At 36.9% G+C, this 17,645-nt stretch overlaps 6 protein-coding genes across 7 annotated transcripts; 1 reads left to right on the top strand and 5 right to left on the bottom strand.

Annotated features, from left to right (window-relative positions):
* Positions 1-448: 448 nt before the first annotated feature.
* Positions 449-1,750, bottom strand: wu:fa19b12 (uncharacterized protein LOC560551 homolog). The gene is made up of 2 exons (XM_033973417.2): positions 1,246-1,750; positions 449-848 (listed from the first exon to the last, which is right to left on the bottom strand). The coding sequence occupies exons 1-2, from the start codon at positions 1,648-1,650 to the stop codon at positions 717-719; spliced, it is 537 nt and encodes a 178-aa protein (XP_033829308.1). The 5' UTR covers positions 1,651-1,750; the 3' UTR covers positions 449-716.
* A 198-nt stretch (positions 1,751-1,948) lies between these two features.
* carnmt1 (carnosine N-methyltransferase 1) lies at positions 1,949-4,936 on the bottom strand. The gene is made up of 8 exons (XM_033973413.2): positions 4,777-4,936; positions 4,081-4,276; positions 3,690-3,853; positions 3,461-3,601; positions 2,946-3,124; positions 2,711-2,824; positions 2,526-2,629; positions 1,949-2,455 (listed from the first exon to the last, which is right to left on the bottom strand). Exons 1-8 carry the CDS (start codon positions 4,923-4,925, stop codon positions 2,273-2,275), a joined length of 1,230 nt encoding a protein of 409 aa, XP_033829304.1. The 5' UTR covers positions 4,926-4,936; the 3' UTR covers positions 1,949-2,272.
* A 1,012-nt stretch (positions 4,937-5,948) lies between these two features.
* Positions 5,949-7,923, bottom strand: LOC117376865 (serine protease inhibitor 2.1-like). The gene is made up of 6 exons (XM_055224076.1): positions 7,836-7,923; positions 7,131-7,767; positions 6,986-7,056; positions 6,726-6,919; positions 6,493-6,640; positions 5,949-6,185 (listed from the first exon to the last, which is right to left on the bottom strand). Exons 2-6 carry the CDS (start codon positions 7,753-7,755, stop codon positions 5,991-5,993), a joined length of 1,233 nt encoding a protein of 410 aa, XP_055080051.1. The 5' UTR covers positions 7,756-7,767; positions 7,836-7,923; the 3' UTR covers positions 5,949-5,990.
* A 1,721-nt stretch (positions 7,924-9,644) lies between these two features.
* On the bottom strand, positions 9,645-10,947 carry LOC117375646 (dual specificity protein phosphatase 26-like). The gene is made up of 3 exons (XM_033971948.2): positions 10,527-10,947; positions 9,911-10,122; positions 9,645-9,836 (listed from the first exon to the last, which is right to left on the bottom strand). The coding sequence occupies exons 1-3, from the start codon at positions 10,703-10,705 to the stop codon at positions 9,649-9,651; spliced, it is 579 nt and encodes a 192-aa protein (XP_033827839.1). The 5' UTR covers positions 10,706-10,947; the 3' UTR covers positions 9,645-9,648.
* A 158-nt stretch (positions 10,948-11,105) lies between these two features.
* Positions 11,106-14,188, bottom strand: bag4 (BCL2 associated athanogene 4). Of its 2 annotated transcripts, none has more exons than XM_033973414.2 (5): positions 13,890-14,188; positions 13,386-13,505; positions 13,024-13,254; positions 12,672-12,938; positions 11,106-12,539 (listed from the first exon to the last, which is right to left on the bottom strand). In XM_033973414.2, exons 1-5 carry the CDS (start codon positions 13,986-13,988, stop codon positions 12,099-12,101), a joined length of 1,158 nt encoding a protein of 385 aa, XP_033829305.1. In that variant the 5' UTR covers positions 13,989-14,188; the 3' UTR covers positions 11,106-12,098. The 2 variants fall into 2 exon arrangements, with proteins under 2 accessions (XP_033829305.1, XP_033829307.1); XM_033973416.2 differs by having other exon boundaries at positions 11,106-12,533; positions 13,890-14,160.
* A 446-nt stretch (positions 14,189-14,634) lies between these two features.
* On the top strand, positions 14,635-16,893 carry lsm1 (LSM1, U6 small nuclear RNA associated). The gene is made up of 4 exons (XM_033973419.2): positions 14,635-14,779; positions 14,907-14,975; positions 15,137-15,252; positions 16,179-16,893. The coding sequence occupies exons 1-4, from the start codon at positions 14,734-14,736 to the stop codon at positions 16,347-16,349; spliced, it is 402 nt and encodes a 133-aa protein (XP_033829310.1). The 5' UTR covers positions 14,635-14,733; the 3' UTR covers positions 16,350-16,893.
* Positions 16,894-17,645: the final 752 nt, after the last annotated feature.

Here is a 17,645-nt window from a genome sequence, read left to right as displayed (position 1 = left end):
TGGTCATCGTCATAAAACAGCCTGCCCTATATTAAAGTTGCACTGATAACTGTTTGGTGGAGGGTCAGCTGCTTTGTCCACTACAAGATGGTTTTGCAGTATCTACTAGTGTCCACTCACAGTAGCTTTAGCAATAAAAAAAAAAATGAATAAAGGCAAAAAAGATATGTTTAATACCATACTTTGGAATGGTTCGTGGAACCACCAACAGTAAGGCTGCATGGTGCCCTTTAAAAAAAAATGTAAAAGGCAAATCAACTGCCTACGCTAATTAATAATTAGTTCACAAACTGGCACTGACCTGTTCTTAATAGTAGCCTATGTTAGTTATTCTACAGTTGAAACTTGACATACACTTTAAGGAATATGATATACAGTATATGATCAATCTTTTGGCTTTAACAATGTCATATTTGTGAAAGAAATGAGAAATATACAACACATATTACAGGAGTACAAGCTTCTTTACTGTCAAACATTACTTCACAACATCTTTTACAATGAGACACTAGCTATTGTTACAGTGGGAAATTAAGTAATCTTGTGATTTAATTTAATAATCCTACTCATTGTAAAATGTTATAGTTGTAACAAAAAGTAGGCTAACATTTCTCCACATTTTGGGTCTAAATGCAGATCAAAACAAGAAAATCTACAACCTTGAATGTTGCATTTTTTGAGTATGCAAAGGAACACTTTTAATCCAACCCAACTCTTCATGTTTCCATTTCCTCAGAATTGGAGTCTTTTCTAGGCTCCTGGAGCAGGGACATGTCCAATTCAGGCAATGGTATTCTCCAAAACTGAAACGAGTTGAAGTTTGCTTCATTGTCTGTCTTTGTATCCACCTGAAGAAAGAATGAAAATGTTTAGAGAAAGACAAAGTGAGGTCATATCTGGATAAACTTGATGACTAATTAACTAAGTCAAAGAACAGATTTTGAATGGCTAATTATGTATTCTTATCATTTATACATCAGTCTATTATTCTTATAGAGACATGCTATACGAGGATAGATAGCCAATAGAAATATTGCAATTATTTTAGAAAGGTGAGTGTTTATTGGGTTTAAACGGTTTTAATAATTTAGCTTCTTCATTTGATTTAAATTTCTCATTGCCTTTCAGACATTGGACATACAGACAAGATGAAGGTAAATTGTGACACCTAGTGGCTTTTTCTGTCATTGCGCCTATGTGACAGAAATTAAGAGTTCCCGGCTAAAATCGCAATGGCGTACTTACCATGGCTTTAGGTTTAGCTGTGTCTGCAGGTTCGTCACAATCCTCCCGAGCTCGTTTGTTCGTGGATTTAGCGTTCGTAGAGTTTCGAGACTCCTGGAAGTTTCCAGAAGTCTGCTGCTCGTGCACCGTGTTCATGTGATGGCTCGGGTGTGCAGGCTTCATCTGCAGATTACTATGTGTACTTTTACGGAAAAGAGCTAAATCAAAGTCAGTCTCTTCTGCTTCCTCAAAGTAAAATGGTCTCTTTCTACCGCGACGTCCCAACAACGCAAGCAAGGACGGGGGGCTCACACCCACGGAGGCAGCCACGCTTTCTTGCTGCATGTCAACACTGCAAAGCCCGCGACATTTTTTAAGAGGAGAGGTGCTGATGAGTATATCTTCGGTTGCGCGTCTTTTAGCCATGGATTTATATTGAGATCTATGTAAATTAAATTAAATGTGCAGACTGTAATTCTTCCATGATGGCTAAAAACATTCAACCCCGGTAGTAGAAATTGTAAAACAGGACGAGGGGCCAATCAAAGCAAAGAATAGTTTAACCACGCCCCCCGATTATTCTTTCCTTCTAGACTCCTTCACTGAAATTGTGATTTGTATTTCCGTTTCAATATATCCGTTCGATACAGTCACAATAAGTGCTCTTATATAGTTTATTTGTATTACTATTTAAAAAAAACATTAAAAGTAGACAATCTCTGGTCAACAATATTACAAACATATTTGAATGCAAATAAAAGATATTGGCACCACATCAGAACACCAACACACAACCCACAACGTTGAGAATTACCTCTTGGGTAGGCTGCTAAAAGTCACTGTCAAAGATGTAAATGAAACGCAAAGTTTCATTCTTGATTTGAATCTTTGACATTTTCTCCAAAAGACATTTCTTCCTTATTTTGCTTGTACTTCATATGTTATAAAGAGGTCAATACAATTTCATGACATTAGGGCATGTAGAGCAGTTTCTATGGGATCTTCAGTCATTTTACTTAGTTAGCAATGTCCACCAAATGTCCACAAGTCATGTCAAGCTGTTTATCTCCTCTCGTCGCGCAGCCTTAGCAGCTGGTGGAAAACCCTGTTCTTTAAATCCATTACGTTTTTCCTCAGGTTTCCGTGCCACAAAAAAGACACAGTCGTAAACATATCGCAGCATGGAGCGGTCATTTTCTGTGTACGTTGTTGGGACTGACTCCTTTTCTACCTGCAGGATTAGAAAGAATACAGTTTGGAAATTTACAAATCAAATTTCACCAAATATAACACTGTTTTACCTCTATCTGAAAGCCAAATCTAATTATTGCTGCTTTGATGTCTTCATAGCTCAGTTCCACTGACAGTTCATTGGCCATGTTCTCAAAGTGGTACAGGAGAGGACCTAGAAAAAACAAGGGAATTTTAAACTGTATTTTTCTTCTTATTATTTTTTGATCATTATTATTGTGAAACATGAACAAACCTAAATTGATCCATACCCCACCAGGCTTAAGAATCTTCCAAATTGTTTCAATATACTCAATTACATTATGAGCTGTGTCAATAAAGAAACAGGTTGCCACACAGTCCCAGGAATCTGTCCAAAGACCAATGTGATTTTATTCTTACAAAAAACTGGAAACAGATTATGTGGAAAGCCATCTGAGATTAGCGGAGACCATGTGGAATTGCAAAAAATATAGGCATTGTTTTATTACCTGGCTCTGTGTAGACTTCTACAAAGTCACCTGCAACCATGGAGAAGTCTGAGCTTGGAGGCAGGCTTTGAGGGTTAACGTCGGGGAATTGGATTGGTCTTGTCTGGTCAGACGATTTCTTATTGTTGCTAAACTGGTGGATCCAGGGGTACAGGGTCAGAGAGTTCACCTTTTCACACCTGTATTTGGCATTCAGTCATATTTAACAGTTTAACAGTTAACATCATATGCAATTACTTGTACTATCAACATTAAAGGTTTGATTTCGGATTCTATTGCCCAAAAATAATTATCTTGCAAAAAGACTTAACTTGAAAAAACATAGCAGGATAAAAGGTTAAAAGTGTGTTGTTTGTTTTAGGATATTCTAATTTATAGGTAGAATTCTAGAAATACATTTACATTATTACAATTAAGAATTTGTAAAAGATCAATATACTTGCATTATACATAGCTTGTATAGTTAGAACTAGGCTAAGACGGGGTATATAATTCTGAACCAAAGTGATCAGTACCTATTCAAAACAAAGTTAGAAGAGAAGAGCATGTAGAAGCTCCATTCATTTCCCTGACAGATATATCCCAGACGGGCAATCTCCCAGGCCAGACGACCAAGCCCTGCTCCTGGGACCAGGACACTAACCATAGACATGTCACTGAAAAAAAACACAACAAATAAACCAATCATGAGCAATTCTAAACAGGTCCTTCTTTCTTTATTGTAAAATTACAGAAATTGCCTACTATCTGTCATTTGGGAACTGTCTTTGGATCTCTTGAATAATGGGCTGGTAACAGGAGTCCCTTTCGGCCTGTCCACTTTCACTCCAGTCTCTGACAAACTGCTTGATTGTCGATTTAAGTTTGTCCATGTCAAATGTAGAGGTCGGACGTCTCCTTGGGTCTTCCTAAGAGAAAATTGAAAGTAAAAGAAAATCAAAACTAAAATGTACATTTAAGTAGAAGACAATGGATTTACAGAAAACATCAACAAACAACAAAATACATAACCTTTCTCCAACTAATTTACAAAAGAAATAAGAGTGAGTTAGACATTATCATTATATTTTATAATGTTATATATGATTATACTTTACTAGGTTTATGAAAAACTGTTGTGCATGGTATACCTTACCCTTTCTCCATATTCAATATTTTCAAACATGTGGATACTGTTGTTCACAATCTCTTGCAGCACTTCATCATTAGAGTTGGCACATTCGCTGACACGAGTCAAATTCGTCAGAACATCAGGTAGCAGGGCTTGGTGATCCTTTGGTAAACTCAAAAACTGCTGCTCAGCTCGTTTGACCATCTCCTGGACATGGATCCTATTGAAAATACACAGAAGTGAGCACTCTTCCTTTTAAGATGTTGCCTAGAACCTAGGCTACAAATATATATATATATATATATATATATATATATATATATATATATATATATATATATATATATATATATATATATATATATATATATATATATATAAATATTTGCAAAATATTTGCAAAATATTCTTTTATAATTGTGTGGGACTTAACATGCAACATTTGTATTATATTGATAAAATAATGCAATATATTGTATACATCTAAATGCCTAGATCCAATACAATAAAGAATTTGTGTAAGTCTTTTGTTATTCTTCTGGTTTTATGTAATTGTACCCCTTGTAGTCTTGGTAAATCAATTCCAATGAACACAATGCTGTCAGAATAAGGCTGCGTGTTTGTAGTAGACCTGCTCATATGTCCATGGTTTATTTGTAAGGAGGCTATGCCGTTGGTTAGTTTGTGTTTGCCATGTAACAATTTTAATGTTATGTGTACCTGTAATATCTAAAAGCATCGACAATTCTCCAAAAGTGCTCTCTTTCCAGCCTGGCCTCTTCTTCTGGACTGTACTTTAATCTTTCTTTGTGAAAATAAGGTTCATTTTCTGGAGGACACTCATAGATCTTTTCTGTTTTCTCCGCCATGTTTGAAACAAGAAAACACTTCCGGTTTTGGCAGGAGAAAGTTACAGAGCTGTGCACTACTGCCCTCTATTGGTGCACGGCTATCTAGTGTATTATATGTATTATATTATATTTTATTCTGTATTTTTATTTATTTATTTATTTATTTTGGGGGTTTTTTTCATAGCGAGAACTGATTTACTTTTTAAAGGTAGGTATATTTGCTGATGCTGCTGCTATAGGCTAATGGATAATTTAGTCTTCCCTTAATTCCATAATTACAAAGGAAGAATTAAGCAAGGGCCAGGTTTTGTTTGTTGTTGTTTTTTGTTTTTGTTTTTTTGTTGTTGTTGTTTTTTTGTTTTTTTTTTTTTTTGGGGGGGGGGGGGGGGGTTCTTTTTTTTTTTATTGATATTTGAGGTTTCTCATTCTAGTAAACCTTTTTTTTATTATTATCGATTCAATGATAATGACTGGCTGAATGAATGATTGATGCTCAGTGAGTTTACTTTCATAATAATGAGGTTACTAACAACAAAATAATAATATAAAGGTTGGTAAATGTGAAAGGCAAGACTCAAATTACATTTTGGTTTTGATATTCTATAATGATTTCTATAATGATAATGATGATGCCACTTTTTCACATATGAATTTACTTTCTTTAAAAAAATTCATTCACAAACACTGAATGTGATTATTTAGATCATACAACTTGCTTTATTACAACAAAATTATCATGTTAACAATATTGATTTTAGCTCCTGCCATCTGTATTATTGGCCTATATTATGTTGTGATGTCATCTGAAACTCAGCAATATACTGACATCTCAAGACCAATAAAAAGTAGAAATGTGCTATTGGAGATTGACCAATATTGTTTTTTCATGGCTGAAAGCAACTGGTGGCTGATAAGCTCTGCCAGTATTTTTGGAGCAATATGTAGGGCCAATTTTGATCATTTTTCCATTATATCACTCCCATAATAGCCTTAATTTGGACCCTGAAAATAGCCTACTTGTAGTAACAAAACAAGGACATCTTTGAATTGTATCTCAGGTTTAATATGACACAATTTGTATCTTTAGTTATTTGGGTTGATGATCTTTCCCATGAACAAGATGTCCTGTGTTTCCCGATCCAGGATGAGAACCATGAAGGGGTGGTCGAACTTCAGGACTGGGACATAGCGAAAAGACAGAAGGGTGATGGTGACTCCTGTAGCAGCTGCTGCAGTGGCTCCTTTCTCATCTACATCGAGAGCAGCCTTATGAACAACCTGAGGTAAAAAAGAGAAATTTATTTAGTTACTGTCTACTGTGTTTAATCCAGATGACATCACACCATCTTATAAATTAATGATAAGTTAAAAAAGCAGTCAGAAAGTCAAAGTAAGGTTTGAAATAGACTATAGTGACTTTTCAAAACTAATACAGACACTTGCTCCACAAAAAAAATAAAAATAATAATAATAATAATTAAATGTGGTTTAATAAGAATAGGATAATAATGGATACTGTATAAATATGCCCAGCCCCAGGCTCAAATATGCTTCTGCCCTCATTTGAAATGATCAATGCCAGTACCTCTGATACAACCAGCTTTTTTCCTTCTGCAAGGCCACTCAGATCTGCGCGGTCTCCAAACATGTCTGTCACCCCCATCTCACTCAACACTTCCTTCAGAGAGTATGACGTCTTGATGGAAAACTTTGGAATAAATACCTGATATGTCCTAATAAAATATTACATATAAAAATATAAATACAAATATTTAATGGAAAAGACATGAACAAACATGAACTCTAAACACATCTGACTTAGGTTTCATCCATTTGAGCCATTTAATGACATGGGTTGGGCAAATGGCTTTCTCCAGTGTTTCCATTTCAGCTGGCAGCATCAGCAGCATACTGTAGGAACTGTTGAAGGGAAGGTGAAGCACTGAGGTGTTGATGGCTTGGTCATAATAGACCTGAAAGTTGTGCTCAACACTCATCATCTGGACTGGTACCTACATAAAGAATATCATATGTAACTACAAAAAGAAAACAACATTTAAACTTTTATTTCCACTAACTTTAGTGTTTTCATCAACTTCAAAAGTGTCTTCTGTGGTTAACTCAGGGTCAAATGGCTTTTCCCATTTACCTTAAAAATGAAAAAGGTTATATTCTAAGGTTTTACCCTCCTCACTCCCCACCCTCACACACAAATGTGCACACCTTTAAAGTAGATGTAGCTGAGAAGGTACATGACAGTAGCCTCGTCCAGACTGTCCACCATCTTGTCTATTTTTCCATTGGTCTTGTCTGACACATATTTATTGATGGTGTCTGCACTCTCTGTGCTCTTGGTGAAGTCCACAGTGAAGCCATCTGTCAGGTAGGACTGCTTCAGAGTGTCCAGAAACTCCGGGTTTGGTTTGAACTTATTGTCCACAAACACAGCAGTGCCTTGGGTGGCGTCTTCAGACACGTTTTTGTCCAGGTGCGCCCTGAAAGCTTGGGTAACTTGAGCCTGGTTTAGCAGTGAGCTGTTGAAGCCCAGTCCAGTGAAGAGCTGTTCATGAGTGTCCCCTCGAGCCCCCACTGACAGGGCTGCCAGAGCCACAGACACACTGATTGGAGACAAGAATATATTCTTGCCCTGCGAGTCTGGCTGAGAGGCTAATGCAGAATACAGACGAAAGGCAAACTCTTTATTAGCTGTGCTCACCACAGACGCACTGTTGTCCTGTGAAGTGTCCTGGTCCGACGGAGCTTTAGGCCTTAAGTGTCCATGGCCTTCATGTGATCTTCCCATAATGACCACTGCTGCTAGGCAGAAAACCAAAGCTGTTCGCAACATAATGACCTGCAACTGTGACAGAGACATTTGATTTAAATACAATATGTAAATACTACGAATTAACAACTGTATGGACTTACATTAGAGATATTTTAACACCTGAATCCTGCGTTCTTGTGGTTGGTGCCTCTATCCTATGAGGCAGTAATTGAAGCACAGGCTTAATAGAATGGGATGTTGCTTTTTTTTTTTTAAACAAGTCAAATCTACTGAACTTTGGGTTTGTTTGTTTTAGGTAAACCTAGTACACCGTCCCCATGTTTGTTTTAAGTAATGATTACTGTTCTAACAAAATGCATATCTGTCAATACTCAAGTCAGAGAAATCATTTTAAATGCAGAAATGTATTTGCAAAGTGCAATAATAATGTATGGTAATGGCATGCTATAAATGTCTCAAGAGATTTTTAACTGGCAGGGAAAAAATATTGTAACCAGGTCAGTCAAATATATTTTGTTTGTTGAAAAATCCCATCTTCAACAGAATAACACAAAATAGACAGTTATGCAGTGGCAGTGAAAATGAAACTTGATTTCGAGCTCTGTTAGTGACACTTGAGTTTATGCTAAGTACATCCTCTTTCAAATATTTGGATTGGTGATCTTCCCCATAAACAGGATGTCCTCTGTGCTGCACTCAGTGATAAAGACCATAAATGGACGGTTAAACTTCAGGATTGCAGGGTCAAAAACTGATGAAATATGAATCCTGCCTCATCCAAATCTAAAGTAGCTTTGTGCACAACCTGATACAAGATAGCACCATGATGAGAGGGGAATGAAGACAATTTAATGATTTTTATTCCATACCGATGAAACAGATAATACATGTGCATTTCCACTCAGATCGGCAGTACCACTAAATATTTCCGCCATCCCCATTTCACTTAAAACTTCTTTCAGGTGATAGAAAGTTTTGATGGAAAACTTGGGAGCAAATACTTTGAATGTCCCTTGCACAAGACATACAAAACATAAATTTAAGTGGCATGAGTTTTGTCTTGTTACCAGGGTTCCATACTCTTTAAGATCTTTGTGATTTGATAAGGACAGAGGACTTTCTCGAAATGTTGTTCAGCAGCATCAGGAAGTGTTGAAGGGAAGAAGCAGGACTGAAGTGTCTCTTTGTCTATAGTAAAGTCAAACATCTCCTGGATACTCATCATCTGCACTGGAACCTAAACATTTTAATGTAAATTTTAGTTGGAAATGTGTGATAAAAAATTACAAGGTTAAAGTCATTCAACAATAATAATAATGTTATGTTACATTAATAATATTACGAGTTTAGATTTTTCCCCTTTATTTATTTAATGCAAGACAGACCAATATAGTGACAATACATATACAGTAGAGACATGTGGTGGTAAGACATACCAGGACATACCAAGACACATACCAGGACATACCAAGACATACCAAAACATAACATGGTTTGTAGACATAACAGCTATTTACAATTGTATGTGAAAAGTCTGTGTATATGCTGTGTGTGTATGTGTATATGTATATATGTGTGTATATATATATATATATATATATATATATATATATATATATATATATATATATATATATATATATATAGAGAGAGAGAGAGAGAGAGAGAGAGAGAGAGAGAGAGAGAGAGAGAGAGAGAGAGAGAGAGAGAGAGAGAGAGAGAGAGAGAGAGAGAGAGAGAGAGAGAGAGAGAGACATATTTCTTAATAACATTGATTAGTTATTATCACATAATCTGTTTAAAGGCTAAATACGTCAATTTACAATTTTCCCAAGAATGTTCCAGAAGAGAACATTTAAAAAAAAAAATGCATTATACATTTGTATAAAATATGAACATATTTTAGTGTTTGTGCAAATTAAATGTATATTTAAAGAAAGAAGAATAACTTATTCAGTTAAAAAGTTGTTTATTCAGATCAATGAGCTGTCGCAGAAATCCTCGGTTTGGGATGACCCCACGGTTTTCTTTAATAGCACAAATTGCTTCCACCAGAGTCAAATTCTGTTTCACCATCAAGTAAGCAAGGACCAGTGTGGCTGAACGGCTCACCCCAACATGGCAATGCACCAGCACTTTACCTGAAAGTCAGCAATATTATACAATAGGAAATATTCAACGTGTCAGTGTTTAATACATTTTGTTGATGCTGTACCTCCTTTGCTTAGAGCTCTGTGGATAAAGTCTGCAGCCGATTGGAAGTGGGCACTCATGTCGAAATCACACGAGTCTCGTGCGTCTATTCCCATGTATTCAATCTGCAATCTCCTATAAATCTCTGATTGGCCTTTGCGCTTACTGTGAGCAGCATTTAGAACATGAGTGATTCGATGCTTGTATAAGTCTTCCCGGTTCTCTGCACTCTGTCTGTAACATGCATAAAACATTACACAGCACAGATAATTTCCAAAGCCAAAAGACATTTGAGACACACTTTTTATAGGCCACCACAACAGCAAAACAGTTCGCATAGCAGGGACATAGTTTATGGAAGTTCTTGTTGTGGAATGCCACTAAAGTATAAGGTTTCCTATCCTCGTTTTACACTGATTTATGATCTGGTCTTTTTACACATGCATGCAGCAAATCTACTTGAGCAATATTTGTGCATAAGCTTAAGTTCAGTTCAGCCAATATTTGAAAGGTAATGTTAAAAGGGTCATGTTGGAAAATACAACCATGACTAAAATATTCTATAGAACATAAAAATAAACTAAAATATAGTAGGTTAACAGAAAACTTTAGCATGAGTTAAGAGATGTATTACTCACTGATCACCAATGTACAGCCTGGGCCACACCTCGTCTGCATGACTAATTATTGCTTTTCCAGTGAAGAGAAGCTTTTCCAGTTGGTTTACCGCTAAACCCGGAGAACTCAAGTCAATATCCATTTTTCTTGGAGGTGGCATGTCATTCCAGGATGCAGGAAGTTTAGAAATATAAGACATATTTTTGAGCAGTTATACGTTTTGGAAAAAAATCTGTTTTAAAATCAAATCCAAGTGTAAGTATAAAAGCCCCCAAAATGATTCCCAGGAAATTAGTCCTGATGCTAGAATCTTTGACGCTGCAAGTCCCTTTGATCAGGTAGCCCAAACAGTGCCACTGCCTTGTCCTGAAAGCACTTGAGATATCTGACCCTAGATTTGATGTCGCCCAGTGGCCCATGCTGCCTGTGTTTATGGTTTTGAATCAGAATAGCTGTCTATTTAAAGAGTTGGCAGATGCAGTGTAGAGTGTGAAAGCTCCACTTGGCAAGAACCTACGCTTTTCAAGTCAAAAACATAGTAGAGTATAACTCATATTTTTGCTCAAACTTTTTGTGATGTAAAAAGTAAAACAAACACATTAAAAATATATTTAACTTTTAATTATTACTTTCTTAAATTTTGCTTTTATGTATGTATGCATGTATCAGGCAGATTCCCATCATGTGTTGTAAACATGCACAACATTTTAAACTTTACAGTAAGAAAATAAACAGCACAACAAAGTTAACACAAGTAACAATGATTGACTCATGCAAAGGTGTGGTCTTTTTATTTTGAGAACTTAAACTATCCAAACAAATATGGCACTCAAATTTATAATGACTGAAATTTCTGCTTTACGTCTGCCTAAAGAGAAAATTACTCTATTAAAACCTGGGATATTTAGATGTCTGACATTTTAGAAATAACAGTTCGCGGTATTCTTTGGAGGTCTGATTTTATCTAAATCTGTATCTTATATAGGGCAGGCAGGCTCTTTAGGGGGTTTCATCAGAAAGGCTCATGGCCTATTTATTTTTTGTAGAAATGGCATTAGTTGAACTGTGTTGTTGAACTATTGTAGAGCATGCAGGACTGGGAGCACAAGTGAAGGTAACAACTTGCACCTAAATACAGAAAAATTATGTTAATGGGCAGCTACATGTTCTGACCTCAAGTCAGTAACTAGAAGGTTCATGCAAACAGTTGTCCAATCCAATGGAAGTGTGTGTTACAGTCCTGAGGAAACACAATGATGACAATCTGAATCTGTGTCACAGGTAAAACAACAGCTGCTGTGTGGCACTAGGCACCACTTTGACTGCTCTACATTATGCTGGCAAAGCTTTGGATAGAGTATGAGATGTGACAGGTTGTTGTCATCAGCACCTCCACTCAAATCTGAGTGAGTGACAATAACATTAGATATGCACACATTAATATTGCATATCTAAAAAGGAGGGTTTAAGCCTTAAACTTGTATTATTTTAATCCAACTCAACCATTACCCATTTAATTGTAGGGTTGATTAAGATAAAAGATATCTCTATAAGGACCAAGTTTCAACATACAATATAAGAATGAGTCCAGCTCAGAAAGCTTTCTTTTCCAGTTGGTCCAGAATGGCCTGGATCCTCTGGACGGCCTCCTTTCTTGCCTGGCGAACGTTTTCTTGTCCCTGAGTCTCCACCGAGTCCAATTCCAGTAGCTCTTTGGTAAGCAGTTCCTCCAAACATCGATAACTTTTATCAGTTTTTTTGCCAACAAACTCGTCCACATCCTCCTGAAGTAGTAGCACTCTTGCCATGACTTGCTGGACTTTAGCCAGGCTGGGGTTATCGCCCAGGGGCTGCGGGGTGGGCTGGCCCGGGGCAGGAGACTGGCTCTGAGCTAGGGTCTGGTTTGGAATAGAGGACTCATTCTGATTGGGTCTGTTGTACATCTGAGGAGGAGAACTTATCTCTGCAGGTTTCCCATTGGAAGAACTTGGAGTCATCTTGGGTTTTGGTCCAACAGGTGGTGGACGCTGCTCCTTGAATAATATAAAAGGTTTGATTATTATAGAAATAAACAAATCTGTACCCAACATAAATCATCAACCCCACCCATTTCAACTTCAGTAAAAAAAAAAAACCTTCTTATATAAATTAGTTAGGAATTATACCTTGGGCTGGTATGGCGGGGGCGCACCAGTACCTGTCCCTGGCCATGCTGGTGGATGAGGAGGACGCACAGGATTTCCATAAGGATTTTGTGGAGCCTGTTGACCTGGAGGCCATTGCTGCTGTGGAGGGGCATATGCACCAGAATGTGTCCAAGCTTCAGGGGGTGGGCTTTGGACCGGTTGGCCAGTGGGATATGGTGGGTTTGAAGGCATTGGATGGCCACCGTCACTGTAGTGAGGATAAGCTCCAGGAGGATATCCTGGACCCTGACATAAATAGAATTTTCAAAATGAAGTAAATACTAATTTCAGACATACTATGAAGGAAGTGAAACAAAATTATGCCAAATACCCCTTGACAGTGTGGTCCAGGATAGTGATGTTGTTGGTGCTGAGAATGTGGTTGCCCAGAGGCACTGCTGCTTTGCTCTGCAGGACAGCCTAGATTTGGATAGGGTCCTGGTGCAGGTCGCTGAGTTTCAGCACAGTAGAATGGATTTGATGGGTGGAAACCACTTGAATACTGTGTCTGTGGTGGGTTGTAGACACCATGGCCATTTGGATAACCTCCAGGCATGACATGCTTTAAAAAAAGAGGAAAGTAGAATAAAAGATATCACCAAGAGAGAATGAGACATCGAACTAGTCACTTTTAAGTCACAAACGGCAATCTTAAAAAGCCTGTTTAGGTCACATCATAGGACTGTACTGTACCTGTGGATTGTACTGTTGCTGAACTTCTGACCCAGCAGGATAGGTGTTTGCATAATGACCGGTAGAGTGAGACTGTGGATACCAGTAGTGAGGTGGATAGCCAGGATATTGAGAAGCATCCTGTAAAGAAAAACAATCGGCGATAACTTGGTAGTAGAAAATTTCCATTCAATATGAAAGCATCTAGCGTTGGTAGAATTTTTAACATATTATACATTTACTATGCGGACTGAGCACACATGCTGCTACTATCGTTTCATTTCATATGAGGTGGAAATTAAAAGCGTACGATTGCGGGGAGAGATAGGAAAAATCAGAAAAGTTGGAATAGTGATGGTTGATTGTGGTCACATATTACATAATACCAGCTAGCAGCCCATTAGCCACTCAAAGCTAGCGGAGAAAAGAGGATTTGTCTGAATATAAAAAGAGGCCCTTGGATATCACTGAACACAGAAGGAAGACAACAAATCACACAGTTATAAACCACACATAGAAACTTACCATGTTGTAACTGGTGTTCAGTTTATTATTTTCCGAGTTACAATCTTCCGAGGGCCAGCCAGATTTGCAATTTCGCTGGTTCTGGTGGTGATGATGCATCAGCTATACCTCGTCCCCGACTGCCCTCTTCCTATTTGCCATTATAAAACAACCAGACATTGAACAGCCTCCGAAGTACCAAATACTGTATAACGACTGAATAAAATATCACAGTCAAGCAAAACGGCTCGCCTCGCTGCATTCAGGAAATAATTGAATGACAGTACGATAGCACAATCATGCCCTGAGTCTTTAATGACACACTGAAGAGGTCTCCCTCTGAGGTTATTTAGCGTCGACAAAAAAGACCATAATTTGGTTTGAGTACATAAATGTAAATTACTGCAAAAACGTCTACATACCTTCAGAAAAGAACAACTAAATAACCTTATTTTGTTAAAGAAAGCCGTTCAGTTATTTTAATAAATCTATGGTTCAGGTTCACAATGACTCCAGTGTCTACATTCACGATCTTTGGCACGAAGGCTACGTCATTGTAAAGTCAAACCAATAAGAACAATTCTATCTATTGTGCTTGTTAACTTAACTTATCGATGTTTAAATTTGTAAAATCTTCCAACAAAACTCTTACGACGTTCATACTATATGTTTTTGTTGTTGATGAATCGTACGACTAGAAAGTGTAGTCACAAGACAAAAACAGCGCGTTGAGGGTTAAACGTCCGCAGGAAGTTGGTCCCAACAGTGTATAAAACTGCTTCCGGTAGGTTATGGTTTCTAAAAGCATACTTTGAAACACTGAAGAGTCCATGTTACATAAAATAAAAAAACGCATAGGGTCAAAATGAACTACGTACCTGGGACAGCTAGTCTCATAGACGACATAGACAGTAAGTGGCCTATGTCCGTATTATTCTGTGCATAAAATTCAGGTTTGGGAGAAGCGGCATCGTGGTTGAAATATTGACTGATGTTTGTGATGGCTGGTTCTTGAGCTACTTTGTTTGCATCTTGCAGAGAAACACTTGGTGCTCCTCCGAGATGGAAGAACATTGATTGGGTACCTTAGGAGCATCGATCAGTTTGGTAAGAATTTCATTGTTCATTGAATTATTTTAAAGTTTCCGGTTCATCTCAGCAATATGTGGTTTATGATGCACCACATAACATAATTTGGAGTTGTGACTGTAATTTTTATTGGCTTTTACAGATTTTAATTTTACATTAACCTTTTTTCTTGTACCTAGCAAATTTAGTATTTCATCAGACAGTGGAGCGCATCCACGTGGGAAAGAAATTTGGTGACATCCCTAGAGGGATATTTATTGTGAGAGGAGAGAATGTGGTTCTGCTCGGTGAAATAGTAAGTTCAAGCTAAATTTTTCATGAAAACATCCAGTCTATAAAGAATGTTTGTTTGGAAGAACCTGGTTAGCAGCTCTGACCAGGCATGACACTTATCCACCTTTTTGAATGTGTGGCCTGAGTAATGAATTAGTGACAGCTACGCTTCTGCAATAACTCCAGTTGATATAGATTTGAAATTAATGTTTCAGTCCTTTTTATTAAAGGTGTTGTGGCTCTGGAAAATGAATTATCTGAATGATCCACTATATTGATCAATCTTTGGCCCTCCGCTTCAAATACGTTTTAGGATGTGGCCTTGAGTAAAAAAAAGTTTGGACACCCCAGCTGCAGACAGTTTATGGTTATTATGCAAAATCTCTGAATTTTTCAATAAAAAAAAAATGTGGGAAATTAAATTCTCTGCAGTTTACGCATTTGAAATAGGCAAATGTTAAAATGTCAATTGGAAAGGCCCAGTTCAAGCTTTATTATTTTTTTCAATACCACAAGATTTATGATGTATGCATTTAAAGATGAAACTGTGCTGCCACTCTTGTTTGACCTGGAGGAGGGCATCCTCCTGCCTTTTTGCACGGAAATGCTGTTCCTTTGGCTATAATATTCCACAGTATGGCATAAAACATATCCATCTCTGTGGAGAATGTTTCAAAATATGGTTTTAACATTTTCTTTCTATGGAATCATACAGTTGACATTTCACCCACAGAAAGGTGCATACTATCATTCTAAGAAATATTGAAATTGATTGTGTCTTTATTAACAACAGCATATGTCATTTTGTTTTTCTGTCAATTTCTTTGGGCACACAAGGCACAGATTTCAAATGAATAATGTATGAACTTTTAAAACTGTAAATGGATTGCAGCTGGTCCATGTTGGCCCATTTTAATGACTAAACATATTTAAATATTGTTTTTGCAGGATGTGGATAAACCCTGTGACACTGTTTTGCAGCAAGTCCCTATTGAAGAGATCTTGGAGGAACAACGGCTTCAGCAACAAGCCAAACAAGAGACTGAAAAAGTCAAAATGCAGGTGCTGAAAGACCGAGGTCTTTCCATCCCAAAGGCTGACAATTTGGATGAATACTAAAATATATTTTTTTGTTATGGGACTCAAGATTTTTAAGTTGAAACCTTGTTTAAGAAAGCACCTGTGTGTCTTTTTACATAGTAGACAGTAGGAGCAAATACTGTATACATTTAATTTGATCTTGAAGAGAAAATGGATGTGTTCATTTTTGTGAGTCATGATGACGATCATGAACTGAACCTAATTAATGATAATCATGGTTGGCATTTATGTTACTGCAGCACTTTTAAAATGACTGTCTAGACTTTTTAATTTGGTAATATGTAGACTTGTACATGACATAATTATAACTTGATTAAAGTATTTAGTTTTCTGTATTGGAAGTATTTGTTTATGTCATGTTTAATGCATTAAGATGCTGTAAAATGTACTCAGAAGTCTGTCTCAGCTGTGCATCAAATTCAGTAATTCAAGATGAATTGAATCTTAAAGTGATTATTATTTTGTGCATACATCATCATTGCATTAGATAAAGTAATGTCACTTTAATGCACAGTTATAGGTTCTTTATCAAAAAATACCAATAAACTTCATGCGAAAGATGTAAGGGCTGTGGTTCTAAAACTTATGGTGTCTTTAGCATAATTCTGACCCTTCTACTGTTCTCTTTTAATCCCATTTTTAGACCTGGTGCGTCTGGATTTAGTGTAGTCTGGTTGAAATGCAATAAAGTTTTATGCAGAGGCATGTAGAATGTAAAGTTGAAGCATTTATTGGAGCACGTGATATTGCTCTACAAAATTTGGATTTTTGTTATGTACACATTTTTACCACAAGAGGGCACCGCCTGTGCTTTCATTAGGGGAGAGTGCGCTGGAGAGTGGCGCAAATTGAGATACCCATTAAATCTTGAAAGTTACAAAAAAAAAAAACACCAAAAAAAAGCTCATGTGACATTAATTCAATTGGTTAATTTCACAAAAATGCGTGTATCACAAAACAATTATGTAGAGCACACAAAATGCCCTACATTTTATTTCTATATTAAAACAAAAACGAAAAAAAGCAAAAACAAAACAAAACCCAAAAAACAATGTAACTAGACTTATCAAAAACAGTTTAGTTGAGACCAGGTGCTGTGGATGGGGGTGAGTCACCTCTAGGCTGCAAAATTATAGGCTATATCATAGTTATTTTTTATCTGTTACAAAAAATGATCTATTGAACCATTTCTGTTTGTATAAAATCTTTCATGTGACACGATGAAACTTGTGAAACTGTATGTAGTTTTATTTTGTTCAGATTTGACATTTTTGAACAAAAAACGTTCAATGCAAAAAATATCTCAACCTACCC

Source organism: Periophthalmus magnuspinnatus, chromosome 9 (assembly GCF_009829125.3).
Source record: "Periophthalmus magnuspinnatus isolate fPerMag1 chromosome 9, fPerMag1.2.pri, whole genome shotgun sequence".
Lineage (NCBI taxonomy): Eukaryota > Metazoa > Chordata > Actinopteri > Gobiiformes > Gobiidae > Periophthalmus > Periophthalmus magnuspinnatus.
The sequence above is the reverse complement of the archived record's forward strand: the minus strand, read 5'-3'. Positions and strand labels throughout refer to the sequence as shown.